Source organism: Anoplolepis gracilipes, chromosome 1, assembly GCF_047496725.1.
Source record: "Anoplolepis gracilipes chromosome 1, ASM4749672v1, whole genome shotgun sequence".
NCBI lineage: Eukaryota > Metazoa > Arthropoda > Insecta > Hymenoptera > Formicidae > Anoplolepis > Anoplolepis gracilipes.
The window spans coordinates 10,797,672-10,814,574 of NC_132970.1; the positions used below are offsets into that span (position 1 = coordinate 10,797,672).

The 16,903-nt window shown below is 31.1% G+C and overlaps 2 protein-coding genes across 2 annotated transcripts; one reads left to right on the top strand and one right to left on the bottom strand.

The window, feature by feature from the left end:
• Positions 1-121: 121 nt before the first annotated feature.
• LOC140676239 (uncharacterized) lies at positions 122-6,954 on the top strand. The gene is made up of 5 exons (XM_072911115.1): positions 122-262; positions 1,755-1,841; positions 1,906-2,037; positions 2,355-2,739; positions 2,962-6,954. Exons 1-5 carry the CDS (start codon positions 203-205, stop codon positions 6,618-6,620), a joined length of 4,323 nt encoding a protein of 1,440 aa, XP_072767216.1. The 5' UTR covers positions 122-202; the 3' UTR covers positions 6,621-6,954.
• Positions 6,955-7,072: 118 nt separating this feature from the next.
• On the bottom strand, positions 7,073-10,999 carry LOC140676245 (coiled-coil domain-containing protein 102B). The gene is made up of 7 exons (XM_072911129.1): positions 10,582-10,999; positions 9,556-10,289; positions 9,234-9,462; positions 8,828-9,037; positions 8,468-8,742; positions 8,191-8,279; positions 7,073-8,044 (listed from the first exon to the last, which is right to left on the bottom strand). Exons 1-7 carry the CDS (start codon positions 10,684-10,686, stop codon positions 8,022-8,024), a joined length of 1,665 nt encoding a protein of 554 aa, XP_072767230.1. The 5' UTR covers positions 10,687-10,999; the 3' UTR covers positions 7,073-8,021.
• Positions 11,000-16,903: the final 5,904 nt, after the last annotated feature.

Here is a 16,903-nt window from a genome sequence, read left to right on the forward strand (position 1 = left end):
ATTCTTTCTCCCGCCTTATGGCTTCATGGTTTCTTATGATTCTAAGCGACACTTCGCGGGATCAACTATGATGAGACCGAAGAAGAGACGAAGAGGAAGAAGTGAGAAGAACCAGTGGGAGTTATGATCTAGCAGGGTTGGATCATCATTAAGACATTGGTCTGCGTCAGTCGTGGAGAAGATCTCGCAGAAGATTCAAACCATGCAGTCGTATCCTATTATCATAATCTTCCTCGCGAGTGTAGTACTCGCCAGGTATCATGTAAGTTTTTTTCGATACGGCTTTCCCCTTTGGACAGTGAAAAAATATTGAGCTTATTTTGTCACATTTCACGAATTTTAAAGAGTTTGCAATATGTTTCAAGAGATGACCAAGTTTTTATTATTCTGAATAATATAGTACACTTAAAGCTTTTATGTATTTAAATATAATAAAAATACAATAAAAATTAAAATTACTTTTATGAAAAATTGTGTATTATTTTAAATTTTAAAACTCACTATTAAAATAATCAAATAATAATTCTTATCCTTTAACTTATATAAAAAATTTATGAGATTTATTTTATGAAATTATTTTTACTATTTAGTTTTATATTAGTTTGTGAATTTCATTAGCGCGTGATTGTTTTAAATGTACAAGCTTTTAAAAGTGATTATTTTTTAAATATTTGCTGGGGAATTCAAATTGTGTGCTATTCAATTGCAAAATTATTAATTAGGTTATCGCGTACATTTATAGAAAGTGATATTTTTATATTCGTCGCGCTTATTCCCCACTCAAAATAATAGATAGCTGCTTATCTTTCTTTTTTAAAATTACGATTTAGAACATTTCGTTGTATTTCGTGTTATGAAATTCAGCAAATTGCCGGTATCATTGCGTGTATCATTTAGCCGCAACGTAAACGCAGAAATGTGATCTCTTACACACTAAGTAACTTTGTTTGATATTTCATTCACTCCGTGAGATATTTTGAATATTATATATTTTTAAAAATTGAGAGTTATAAAGTGTTTAATTCCTAAATAATTATATCTATAATATAGAATAAAATGTATAATATAAAAAATAATACTTTTTTATGCAAAAAAAGTATTATAAAACAATGATATTTTTAGATAATTTTTAGAGAATAGTATATAAAATATATATAATTAATTTTATGTTAAAATTGATTGTAATATTCTAAATAAAACACATGTTTCTTAAATTTATGTGTTTTCAAAACGCATTATAAATTATTATATTAATAAAACTGTCGCTCCAATTACAATATTTATATTATGGCAGGTTATTAGCACAGGTCACACATGCTGATGCATACGATTAGAAAGACTGTTTAAGAAAGATTTGGAGATCAAAGTTCATTAGATAAAGCAAATGATGGAAATTGTATATGTGTATGTGTATACTTAGTTTTATTCTCGATGTAGGGTTGTTTATTTTTCATTTTGTAAAATATTAAAATTTTAATACTCAATGTATTCTTGTTAATAAAACAATTTTAATATTAAGTGTAAAATGTAAAAATCAATAAACTATTCTATTCTCTTTATATATCTCTATCTAGAATATTTTAATTATATATTTACATTTTGATATTTGAAAATTATATAATTAAAAAAAAATATATATATATATATGTATATATATTATATATAATCGCAATATTGTTTAATAAAAAAAAATAGCAAAATGCTATAGTGATTAGTGTATATACATATATAATGTAAATAATATCAATTCCTAGGAAAAGACACGTTTCGATCGTTCCATTCATGATGAACACAAAGTGAGAAATATAGGAAAACAATGGTCTTTTACTGACAACATAACGGTAAGTAGTTATATTGTTTTAATATATTAAAATATAGATTAAAAGAAACTTCTTTTAAAAACAGCAATTCATTGCCTACAAGAGTAGGAAAGAGAACGATTGTTATATTGAGAATATTAAGCAAGATCAAAATGTATCACGTAAGAAACGGCAACCAAAGATACTCTATGCATCGACAGCTCTCACAAAATTGGAGGTAATAATAATTAATTATAATTTAATTATATCTTATTGTTCTAAATTATGATGTAAACAAAAGTTTTGTTAATTTTTCAAGAGATTCCTACATATGCATGTAAAAAGTAATATACATGTATAATATATATATAAAAAAAAAATTTATATTATTTGCATAATAATATTTATATTTGTCCCAGGTGCTTTATAAATATGTAACAAAAATAGAATATTATTTAATAATTATATGTAGAAATATGATTATATCATCGGACACATCAATGAAAGAATATTACAAAAATATTAAATATGATTTAATATTCTAAACATAAATAGGCATGGCAACTTGCTGGAAGCGGAATTGTTGATTTCTGCAATGGACGTAAGATCATCTTGCTGCAGACAACTAAACCTGTACCTGAGCAAACTCTCGAACCTATTTTAAATGAAATTCAAGTAGACGAGACTTTTCCAAGACGAATAGCTGATGTGGTTTTAACGCCATTGAAAGCTCGAATGAAGAGACAAATTCAATTCGAACAACGGGAAAAGTTGAACGAAAATTCCAACCGAATTCGACTAGTTCGTCAACAAACAAATCAGTTTCGTGGAAAATTTCGCGGACAAACACAATCTCAATATTTGAATCTTGGTAATCATGAACAAAAGGAAGGCAAGGCGGAAGCTGAAGCCACTCAGCAATCTTCACGCGCATTAGTTAGTAAGTATAATTATTTGTTATCTAATAATTTTATATTGTTATGACGCGTTATTTAATCAGTAAATTCAACTAAACTGAAATAATTTATGTGATTTCAAATTTTGATGAATTGAAATTAAAATTGAGACACATTATTAAATGTGTAAATAAAAATGGATTTAAAACTTAACAATTATTTTTTTTTACAAAATATTAAAGTATCTTACATATCGGCTTTTCTAGGTGGTAGTCGTGGTATGGGTCAAGCGCAAAGTATGTCGTCAAGTGGTCCAGGTTGTGAAGATTGTCCTGGATATTCCGGTTATCCCGGTATAGAGAGAGGTCCGGATAAAATAAGGATACAGCCCACAGGTATTGATGGATACGTACAAGGTCCAGGTATTGGCGGTACACCTGTTATTACACGTCCTGGGACAGAAGTAACTGCAGGTGCACCTTATCCTGGCGGCATTACTCCTGGTGGACAGATAACAGGCGGCGTGATTCCCGGAAGAGATGGTACTTATCTCGGTGTTCCAGGAATTAGTCCAGGAATTTATCCAGGGGGTATTCAACCTGGAACTGTAACACCGGAAACTGATAAAATATATCCTGAAGGCGTTCGGCCTGGGACCGTAACACCAGGAACTGATGGAATGTATCCTGTCGGTGTTCGACCTGGAACTATGATACCAGGAGGTGATGCAACATATCCTGGAGGTGTTCGGCCTGGAATTATGATACCAGGAGGTGATGTAACATATCCTGGAGGTGTTCGACCTGGAACTATGATACCAGGAGGTGATGCAACATATCCTGGAGGTGTTCGACCTGGAACTATGATACCAGGAGGTGATGCAACATATCCTGGAGGTGTTTGGCCTGGTACTGTGACTCCAGGAGTTGGTGTAACATATCCTGAAGGTGTTCGACCTGGAACTGTGACTCCAGGAGTTGGTGTAACATATCCTGGAGGTGTTCGACCTGAAACTGTGACTCCAGGAGTTGGTGTAACATATCCTGGAGGTGTTCGACCTGGAACTGTGACTCCAGGAGTTGGTGTAACATATCCTGAAGGTGTTCGACCTGGAACTGTGACTCCAGGAGTTGGTGTAACATATCCTGGAGGTGTTCGACCTGGAACTGTGACTCCAGGAGTTGGTGTAATATATCCTGGAGGTATAAGACCAGGAGATGATAGAAAATATCCACATGGGACTTTAGTGACGGGAGATCGTGGATTATATCCATATGGAGTTGTTCAGCCTGGAAGAGTTTTACCTGGCACAGGAGTTGAAACAGGTCTTAAGACGGTTCCAGGAGGAATATATCAACCTAGAGTCCAACCAGGACAAGGCATCTATCCTTCTGATGGCGTGGTAACTACTTCAATAACAACGGGTGCTACTGCTGTTACTGGCGTTAATACATATCCGGGTGGTACAGTGCCTGGGAAAGGCTTACCAGGCGTAACATATCCAGAAGTTTCTGAAACAGGAATTTATCCCGGAGCTGGAATCTATCCCGGTGGTGTTCGACCTGATGCCGTCTCAGGAACAAGTGATACATACCCCGGCAGCGTTTCTCCAGGAACAATAGGTCAAGGAATTTATCCGGGTGATAGACAACAAACTGGCGTATTTTATCCTGGTGGGGTTCCAAGTACTTTGCCAGGACAAATGGTCACGACCACAGGTTCAGTAGGTGCTGGTACACAAATAATAACTCATCCAGGTGGTCGAATAACAGATGGACAAACGATTTATCCAGTTCCTAGTGGTACAATTCAAGCTGGTAGAATTCCTGAAGGAATAAGTGGTGCTCCAGGTACTCAAGTTATGTATCCGGGCACATATCCCGGCAGTGCTACTATACCAGTCACGTATCCTGGAGGTGAGACATATCCTGGTAGTATGCAACAAGTTACTTCTCCAGGTCAAACAATTTATCCTGGTGGAGTTGGTCAAGTATCAACATACCCAGGACAATATCCAGGTGCAGGCACTGCAATTCCCGGAAGAATAGGCATACCAGGAGGCATTCAATATCCAATAGGTACAACTGAAGGTCAAACGACAACTGGAGAAACAACAGGTATCGCTGGACAATATCCCGCTCCGTATCCTGGCGGAATCAATGGTCAAGGAATAGGAATAGGCACTGGTCAATATCCAGGAAGACCTTATACAGGAATAGGTGAAACAGTAGGACCTGGAGAAGCATCGCAATACATGCAAGTTGGAGGACCAGGTGGACCGGTGAGCGTAATAGACAACGGTGCCGAGTCGCAGGCATCAAGTTCCGTGCAGCAGATGGAGTTAGGCACTCAAGCGAGCGCATCAGCTCAAGGCAAATATGGCTCAGATACGGCTCAATCGCAAGTAACAGGTACCTACAGCGGTTCAGGTACCTTCTCTGCCCAAGCCGGTACCAGCGACGCCAACAAAAGTACTCAGACCGAGATCAGTGGCGGCAAAGAAGGAGCTACCAGTAACGCGCAAGGGATCGCCGATCGTGGAAAGAGTCAGACACAAGTTCAGCTGGATTCCGATTCCGGAGCTACATCGACAGGTGCCCAGAGCAGCGGGTGGAATCACGGTACTAATTCTCAGGTACAAGCAAGTGCCAGAGGTGGAATGGCAGATGCTCAAGCTAACGGCGAAGGCAGCACCTCCAGTCAAGCACAAATCGGATTCCAGCCATACTTAAAGAACGAAGAAGATGAAAAGGTGGAAAAAAATGTGTCACCGTTTCGCGGTAGCGGAACGGCATCAGCCCAAAGCGGCATCCATCAAGGTCAATCTCAGACGCAGTTACAGGGTTCTTTCCAATACGGAATTACCTATACTGGTGCGGCTCAGGCTGGTTCCGGATCCGGCGCCGCGTCATCACGGAAGCCCTTCAACTTTAACATCACTGACACCGATCTCTTCAAACCTTACAAACCGGATTCTCCTTTAAAAAAACCGGCAAACATCGATAGTGCGCAATTGAGTCCACCAGCAAGTCAAAGTTATGAGAATAAGCAAGATGACCGTGAGAAAGGCTTGCAAAGTAGTTCGTCTTCAAAACAGACTGTTATTGTGAATACCAAGGATAATTCATCTAATGATAAAAAGGCGCGAACCACTGAGAAATCGCAAGCAGACGATACGACATACGACGAATACGAGGAGTACTCGGACGAAGCAGATTATTCTACGGGTTCAAGGTTAACAATCCAGGAAAAGTTTCCAAAAACTTTACCAAGTGCGGATCATCAAAAACTTAGTAAAACTACTCAACAGCAAAACCACAATCAAATGCAAACGATACAGGTCGCCAAGGGAAATCAGTATGACATTCGTGTCAACCAAGATTCAAATATACCACGAACAGGCGATACTCTGCAACCAGGACAATCTGTGTCAGGATATACTATCCCAACTGGTTTCCGTGGTAGAGTAGTATCGACCTCTGGTACTAAGACTATCGCTCAAGGTGACGGCAAGTCTCAATCGCAGACTGTATTCTTGGTACCAAAAGATCAGAATAACACTAAGTCCCCCGTCACGGAAACTAGATCGCTTCAAACCAATCACGAACGTTACGACGCTCGCTATACATCAAATAGTAAGAGCCAAGGTTCTTTTGTTAATCAAAATATATCTTCTGATAAGCGTGCAAAACCTACTCCAGCAGTAGCTATAAAACCAAGTTATTACACTGTGACTAATAGTTTTGCTGGTAAACTAAATGGTAGCAATGAGGCGAGAAAATACGAACATCGATATTACACCAAGAGTTCAACTTGTGGATATTTCACGTTCTCTTGCAATGTCGTGTATGGTTCCAATGGCAGAACGAAGATTTGCAAGCCAAAAGTGCCAACGTATCCCAATGGCACGCCTATGAAATGTTGAATGACCAAGATTTATTCGTCACAAAATATGACGATAATTATTTTCTTTATATTATATCGTAATCGCTTCTGTAAAACATCATGCATTAAATCATTTTTCTCTTCACCTGTAGCATGAAAATAAAATTTAAGTATAAGCTTACAATATAAATTAGATCATATTTAATTAATAATCAATTGCTTATGCGTGCGCCATATTCAGCACTGTAACTCATTTTATCATAAATTTAAATGATAATTTTATATTCTTCAGCAGCTGTCAACAATTAAAATAACTGTGAAAATAAAACAAATACGACAGACCCTCAATCTTATGGATCAATAAAGACTATAATTTTTTTCAAAAAATTCATAAGATTGAAAATTGTAAATGTTGTATATACTTTGAGATTATAATTTCTTTTATTGAGATATTCTAAGTTATCGATTGTATAGCATAATAAACATGTTACATGCTACATCAATTGCTGCTATTTATTAAGTTTTTTATCAATAAAATACATTTTAAAGAGGAGAAAAATGTTTTTGTCTTTTTTTCTCGCCAGTTAATAAATATAATTAATAACAATCTTCTCTTTCTCTCTCGAGATTTAATGTAGATAATTGTATGCAGATTCGTTTTATATCTTTATCTACAATTTAGTATATCTGTGATGTGGTAAATTTGTAAAGTATTGCTTTTTTTAACTTATATTACATAGATTTTCGATATTGAGATAAAAAGTTCAATTACAAATATCAGGTATCGTATCTTGTACATATTGTATCTCATTAATTGATTTCACTAATCTTTTTCGAGGCGACGAAACATAGTTTCATTGTATCTAGTATATCGTATATGTAAATATATATACACACACAATATATCTTAAAATTCATCAGTGTAAAAGAGAATGTATAAAATAATAACGCGGAATGTAAACTGTTTACAAAATACATTAATAATAAAAAAATGTATGTTCATAAAATTTACAAAAATAAAAAAAACTACGAATGACGATGAAATAATTATTTACAGAAAATAATGATAAATATGAACACAATCTCTCTGACAATAAGTTGAGTAAATATATGACTATTAAACATTAAATACTGCAACATAACGACCCATCAATCTTATCAATCGATAAGTAACTAAAATTGCACATTACGTCAATATATGCTCGTAATATATACATTTACTTACATGCTACTGGAAGTATTGATGTTTTACGTTTGTCATCAAATATAATAAACGCACGATAATTATTCGACATGTACAATTTGTCGAAGTATCACGTTTATGGATAAACTTGAAAAAAAAGTTAAAGTGTGTATTTTAGGTCCGTTGAGAGATCGCTTATCCAATTTGCAATTTCACTATTTGTCTTAAACACGTCATTGTTATCGACACAAGTGAATACTAGGCTTGCTGTTGATCATAAACTGGAAGAATAAGTAATAGGTTTCTAACTTATATTGTTTAATTTTTATTAAAATATTTTGATCTAGTTTTAAAATATTTTTATTTAATTATTATATTATATGTAAAAGCACAAAAATCTGTCATATAAAAGTACTTAATAACATACCTTCAGTACATTCATCGGAATTATTTACTTGGAACTTTTGTTCTTCTGCTCCATCTATATTGATATTTGCCGCACACAATCCGCTTTTGCTGATAAAATAAATATATATTTTTTAGATCCAATTGTAGAAGATTATGATATACGTTACACTGCCCGACAATAATTCGTTCCATTCCCCTAGCGAGTTATATAGGATACATATCTTATATGAAGTTGTTAGGGGAATGAAATTAATTATTGTCAGGCAGTGTACATTTGAATTGATTATCTTATTTACCTATTTCTAAAATGCTCGAGTTGTACATTTGCAGATTCTAATTGTTCCATAAGCTCCTCATTGGTTCGTTGTAATTTTCGTGCACTATTCGTAGCTGCATCAACTTCGTCTTGAGCAGCGGCCAGTTCTTTCTTCAACTCCTCAACTCTCGCTCTCACTCTCTTTACCTCTACTTCATATTGCTCGGATCGTCTCATCGCGTGCGATAACTCTGTTGTTTTTTCTGCTAAGGATTGTTTCAGTGCCGCTTGATACTGCTTGACTTCAAGTAATACCTGTAAATATTGTGTGAAAAAGGCAAAGTAATGATAATGATTTTGAGAAACATTTTAATTTAATATAGAATGTATTATAACGAACCATATTGCGGACTAGAATTTCATGCTGTAATTGCCTCGTATCTGTGTCAGCCGTAGACACTGGTCGTGGTCGTCGCGATTCTATTTTTTCTTGCAATTCATATAATTTTAGACGAAGCAGTTTGTTTTCTCGTTCCAAAGAAATTTTCTCAGTCTCTAATCTCTCCCTTTTACTCCATTCTGATGCATTTTCAACTTGAAGTCTCTCTAACTAAAAAACAAAATATATATATATATATATATATATATATATATATATAAATATGTAAAAATATTTATAAGTAAAATTATATAGCACAAAATACACACATATTGGAAATAGAGCTTAATAAATTTCCTTAAATGATTTTCTCCTTTTCAAAAGAAAATGTACTTACAAGTATATATAATATTAGTAGATTACTTACTTCTGTTCTCAATTCACTTAAACGACGATCCATACCCTCTCCACTATTAGTGTCGTCTATTAAATCAGCTATATGTTCATCATTAAGTTCGAGTTGAAATCGCTCTTTTAATTCTGACAATTCTCTCATTGTATCTGTTTTGCTTTCAGACAGTTCTTCGCATTGTTCCCTTAATTGTTTAAGTTCAGCTTTCAATTTTTCCACAGTACGATGTAAAGAATCTTTTTCCCTTACAAAATAAAAGTAAAATAAATAGAATAAAAATAAAATAATTCTTATGTACTATTAACAAATTACTTTTAAGCATTAATTTGTAACTTACTCCCTTTCAACAGAAATAGTTTTTGTTGCCTCTTCCAGTTTAATTTGCAAAGTTGACATTTTCTGTGTTAGAGATTCTTTGTCATACACATCTAAAGACAATTGTTGTTTTTCTAGTGCTTCTTTTTTATGATTATTATCTACTAATTTTGTGATATTTTTGTCTAGTGAATTACTAGGACTTTCCTTATACAACTCCACTGCATGTTTTGGCACTGCACCTTGCAAAACATACTCTTCGATATCTCTTTCTGGTAAGATATTATGACCTCCTGAAGCAACATCTGATGCTTCATGTAAAGTTTTACATGATAGTATATTTCTTTGTGTATTTAATGTATCACTGGGTTGAATGTTACTATAAAACTCCAATTGTTCGTCTAATCCAAAGGTAGCTCTCAATTGTGGGTCTGATTCTAAAATAGTAAAAATCTGTTGGTCAAACTGCCCAGCATGCTTCAACAGTATCATATGTATCTTTTCCATCTCCTTCTTCAATTGCTCATTTTGCAATTCCAATTCTTGGGAGTCATGTTTGAAAGTATTAGCATCTTTGATAGCAATTTCTAATTTTGCTCTAAGAGCTTTTGCTTCATCTCTAGCTGCGTTTCTTTCATTCCGAACTTTGCTCCATTTTTCACGCCAATTAGCAGTACAATCTGACCACCATCGCATTGTTTTTTCCATTTGTGCTGCTCGTGCTCTTGCCTCTTCAAGTTCTCTTTGTCGTAAAGCCTATTTTACAAGGAAAAACATACAGTGCAATCAAATTAATAAACAATTGAATCCTTTAAATGTAACGTATAATTATTATGATTTAATTATTACAATTAATAATTATTAAAATATTGCTAAAAATTAATTGTTAAAAACTTTAACTCTGAATACTATATATTATTGTTTCTCCTTGAGATATTATTCTGAAATTTACCATGAAAAAAAATATTCAATAATTTTCTCATTAGTCAGAGTAAAATATAATACAGAATAATAAAAATATATATATATAGAATTAAAAGAAAATTACCTCCTTGGATTCCCATTCGCTGTCCATGTAACGTGAGGAGGAGGGCATTTCGTGCTCTCTCATATATCGCCGAGAGGAGGTTCCGCTTGTTGTTGATTGTGCCATAGTAACACGTAACCTACAGTTTTTTTTTCACTGGCACTTTATCAACGATCTCCTCGAATACTATTTCTCACTTCATTAAAAATCTCACATCGATTTAATGTCGATCAAACATCGTTCTTTTTTGCGTTTAATCGTGCCATTTAAACTTCAACAAACTCGATAATAAATTCCGCACATGCCTTGGCAAATTTCCATACACACGTCACATACGTCACACAAACAAACTTGTTACAACTATGCAAAATAAATGATATGAAACTATTGTTTCAATCAGTGAGTTCTGGAAGAACTGGAGTAAGTGCTCGGGGGCGAGGGAGGGAAATGAAGAATTCTAATTGGTTGATTCTTTTTAGGCGCATTCAGCATTGGTTCTTATTTTGAGTATCAGCAGAGAGAAGCCTGAGAGCGGCTATCGCGTTTTAATGGGCATATTGTCCTGATGCGCTCCCTGAAAAAGTGGATGTGAACTATGTTGTTACGTCGGTAACGATAAATGGTTCGCGTCTGTGCTATGGGTTCATGTCCGAACTTAGATCAGACAGAGTCAAACAAAAATAAGATAATCCATCGTTTTGGCTTTGTCTCACTACAAATGGCAGACGAGCTAAAAGCGATTTTATTTCTTCCCTTTCCCTGTCACGCTTTTAACGCTCTATGTTTTACGTAATTTAGAAAAGACAAGATGCTGGGTTGGAGAAATTCGAATCAATAAATTAAAAATAGTTAATAATTAATAAACATTTTTATATATGGAACCAAACTATTTTAAAAAGATGTTTATGCGTGAGACATGAAATAAATATTACAGATTTTTCAAATTAAATCCTAGTTTATGATAAAGTGTGCGATATCTTAATTAAATAGCTCTGTTTATTACACAGCAATTCTTTATTCTTTGTCTAGCAATAAAAATATGTTTATAAATTTAATATATAATACATACGCACACGCACACACACAAATTTCTACATAGAGTTCAACTTTAAACGGACATTATGATATGTAATCGCTTAAGAACATTTCTTTACGGTTATAGAGTAAATAAAATTATTAATAATCCTAAAATAACTGATATATTTTTTAGGTAAAATGCTCGATCTAATTATGATACTTATTAATAATCAATAATCAGATTTTGCAATGGAATCTTAATATGTATAATAAATTTTAGCTCATAAATAAAAACATAATTATAAACAATAACTGATAAAATTTCTTTTCTCAGATCTCTCCATACTTTTGCATGTCCGTATAAAATTTTATTAAAATTAAGAAACAAAGATGAGTCTCAAGTAATAATAAAGCAGAATATGATTCTGAAGAATTTATATGCCTAACCATTTAGTTCAGAATATTTTTGATTATTAAATTTTAATAACTCTAGAACTGATTAGATTTATAATAGATTTAATTAATATGTATATTTAATCGATAGCTCGAATAAATATACATAAAAAGATTTTTCCGATTGGAAATAGAAAAAAAACGTATAAATATTATACAAATTTATTCTTCTATTAGCATGTTTCAAGATATTGACAATATTAAGTACCTATATCGAATAAAGTTATATCAAATAAATGAATGTGTACTTATATATTCTATGTTAAATATATTTTACTTTTAATTAATTTTTTATTACTTTTTGATATTTTTCTTCTTTCTATCTCCTTGACATCTTCGTATCTTCGAATCTTTATATTTTCATTATTATAAAATTTTTAATATTTCAGAAACATGTTAAAATTGTATAGTGCTCGTGTCGTCTCTTTATTTCTATTGAACGTAATTTTCAAAAGTTATAACATTATTTTTGCAGAAAGGAAAGCAGGTTTAAATAATATTATATACATTTTAGCAACATATATTTTTGCACAATATTGGAGAACATTTGAGTTTGCTATTATACATTTAAACGTATATAGCGTGTCTTAAATAAGTATAACACAAAATGTTTTTCTAAATAAATGTATTTTAAGTGTAAAATCTAAAAATATAGGTTTATGCGATTAACGAAAATAAACACACAGAATATAAATTCAGAACTCTAGAAAATAAGATAAAATAATACAGATATTATTATAATAAAATGACATTGTAATAAATATTGAAAGACTATAATACATAAAACCAAAAACTAGAATAAAACAAATTAGCTTATTTTATTTATTTTTCCTATTTCTCCCTTTCCCTCCTACTTCTTCTCACAAAATAAGGGGGAAGGGAAGGGGGAGGAAAGGGAGGAATAGGAAAAATAAATAAAAATAAATAAAATAAAATAGTACAGAAAATAATAAAATATAATTCTACGTGCTTTAGTAAGGCAGAGTACATTATTGTAATATATCGAAGTAAAATACATTTATCGATGACGTCAAAAATTTGGAAAGGAGATATTTTCCACAACAAAAAATATTAAATTTTTAAATAAAATAGTACAGATATCATTATAATAAAATAACTTAGTAATAAATATTGAAAGACTATATAGAACCAAACTAGAATAAAACAAATTAGTTTTAATTAAAATATATTGACCAGCTGTATATAAGTAAGCAAAAAAAATATTATTTCTTTAGGACAATGTGAAAGAATTGATATCCACCGATAACACATGGGACAAGTGGGATACTTGGGCAAGTACTCAACAAGATTACGGCAATCATTAAATTTTCGCACTCGAAAATTTAAAAGCACCTGGTTGCTTACGGATGTCAGATGTCATAATATATGTGATATTGCTTCTACTATCTAATTGCTAAGAAATTATCATTAGAGGTCATATACATATCGATGACTCATAAAGAGGACTGTTAGATATAGAAATATTATCATAGTTAATAACCTCGCTTGTGTTTATAATGACATATTGCCATGACAGAGATTATACATTTATAAATCGATTATCAACATAAGAAGAAACTATGATTTCCTTAAATTTTCAATATTAAAAATATATACTTTTCCGAGCATACAATACACATTATTTTATATCCTATTTCTCGTTATATAATTTTATAAAATCTTTTAAAAATAAATATTAAATATAGAAATGTTAGTAACTTATGTCTATTCTTGTGTACGACACGCATTTTAAAAGTTATTTAAAATTATCATGTTAAGCAACTCATTTTGTATAATAAAATTTTCTATTTTTAAAAGATCAAAGAAACTGATATCATATCATATCAAACATGAAGAACAAGTAAAATATCCTTAAAATATTACAAAGAAAAAGCATTTTTACAATTTGCATTTCTTAATACTAGAATATTATGTATATTCACGAGTGGCTTTCATGTTCTGATTTAACGATTGTTAAGAATTTAACACACACAGAAGATAAATACCAGATACATATATATATATATAGATAAAAAATACTTTATTAAATAAAAAAAAAATTTATACATAATTTTTATATAATTAACGTAATAAAATTAATAATTTGAAAATATATATTTTCGATTTATAATTCAGTTTAATTTTTTTAAAAAATAGAGCTTTTTTCAGTTTTTCCAGAAGGAAGTTGGAAACTTTTCGGCGTTTACTATGCAAATATTTTTTATATATAATATTCGAATCAAATGTATTTGCTAAAGCCTGTCGTATTATAGTTTGTTTCGTAAAACTCATCGCCATCTCTTCTTATCTGAAAAAAACATTCTGAATTAATTAAAAAAAAATTGCGAAATTAAAAAATTAATTTTTCAGAAAGAAATGTGTTACTAATTATATTTTCTTGAATACAAAAAATAATAAATATTAAAACATATATTTTTCCATTTATTCTAGTATCTAATCTTTTTCTAATAATTACATATTTTTTTATAACTATCTTTTTGTTTGGTAAAACATTTATCACATGATAAACCAGACTGTTAAACATTAAGTGCTTGTGATTAAAGATTCCTGCATTTTTTATGATATATAAAAACGTATAAAAATGTTAAATGTTTGTCGCTTAAGAAAGATACAATTTATACATTTGTTCGAGATAAAAAGCGGAAATTATTAATTCTCTTACTCTATAAAAGAATATTTTTGTCTCCAAAATTGACACGTATCCGTCACACCAATATTATCAGAATATATAGAACAAAAGGATGATTCAGCTGCAGCCATGGCCAGAACATATACCGGCTTATTACATAAATTGTCATCTAACATAGATATATCGAGCTATAATATGAGAAAGAGGGACCGTTTATTTATTTGTGCGTATAACTAACTATAACTACAATAAAAATTGAATCGTATTGTATAATTTATATGTACTATTTATATCTATTTTTTTACCAAATAACTAGTAGATACATAATATGTCGTTTGAGTCAATATATTATATGTATTATCTCATATTACGTCCAATATTTAATAGAAAAGTAATAAGAAAGGATCGGCAAATTTTAAATTGAAATTAACAGTTAAAATAATCTTTCTCTCGTATATTAATAAATCTTTCTCCCAGCCTATGTATAAATCTCGCGCCATTTCCACTATCGTAGTCGCCTAAAGATGAAAAATGTATAACACATTTATATTAAAACTATATCATTCAAATTATTTAATATTATAATAAAAAAATCCTCTTTCCTCTGGATAAAAAATTTTATTATCGATAGTATTTTATGACTAGTTATTTCTCGCTTATAAGTTATCCAGAGGCACGCTAAAGCTATTAACTGTATATTATTTGTGTCTACCAAAATTCGTGTCTGTGAAGTTGGCACGACATTTTATTAATTTTTAAAAAATAATAGCAGTTCCAGTAGCACTTTTCATAGTTCTATAGTTCCTGATAAACATTAAAAAAAGTTCCGCATTTTTAATATCAAAAATATCGAAAATAAAAAATGACGTGCTAACTTCATGTTTCAGCACGGCACATCCTCCTCTAAAGTACAAGAAAACATAGAAAATCAAGATGTTTATTAAGAGTTCTCGTTAGTTCTGTACGAGTAGTTTCGTTAAGCGCATTATGGCCAGTATTTGACCACGTACTTTTCTAGCCAGCTGGACCTACCTTTGTTGCTTCTGGCCATATTCATTTTGACTCGATTTTTAGCCAAAGATCAAAGAAGAAAAATAATTCCTTCCTATTGCCGGTTAATTATTATCGCCGGCAAATAAGACGACCTATATTTGTTTAGGATCGTACGATATTATAATCGTTTTCTAGACGCGTTGTACGTCATTCAGTCGTTTAAAGTCGCAAAAGATAATATAATCATGTATATACCGAAAAAATTATATTCTCGAAATATATACTTTTATAAAATCTCTTTATAGATATATTCTTAATAAACTAATAAATTATATTTTCTTCTTTACGTAATACTTTTTTGACATATCTTATATATATAAATTAAGTAAAACTATATATATATATATATATATATATATATATATATATATATATATATTTAACTTGTCAAAGTTTTAATAAAGTACTCTTAAGATGAGAATATAGTTTTTTCGATGCATATAAAATATATTAGCATGTATGTTAGGTACCCCTGTCGGCAGGTCATTAACATCTGTATCTTTAAAATTGTTTTATAAAACTCATATTACAAATATATAATTGAAATAAATATTTTATGTATATTTCATTCATCATATTCATCATTACATTTTATAATACGTGTCTTGCATAAAATTGGGATAAATATTACATATTCTTATTCCTAAAATATTTTTCCTTTTCTTTCAATTTATATGTAAAACTTTTCTAATTAAACACACACAAATTAGATGTTTAACATAAAACAAAAACAAAAAAACTAAGTTTGCAATTGGTATAACCGTAACTGTATTTCATTAACGTAAGTAGGTATATTTTTTTAGATTACAGAGAATAATCATTGTAATAGCGTGATAATTTATTGAAATATTTAATATTTTATTACGTAATTGAATTTCCTTAAAGTCCCACATCTAAGCAAATGATACGAACATCAGCACATTTGTTTACGTATAAATGTAAAAAAAAAGTAAAAATTGTTAGTAGAGGTATTTTACGACAAAAAATATTTGTTCACACAAATGTAAAATATTTTTTATTGTGTTATTAGTATATAATATATAGGTAAATCAATAAGAATTAGACCTACCTACTTTTCACAAGCAAGCAATATTTTTACAAATTGTAATATTTAAAAAAATGTTATAATTTATAAAAAATAATTTCTTGTTAAGGTTTTTTTCTTTTTCT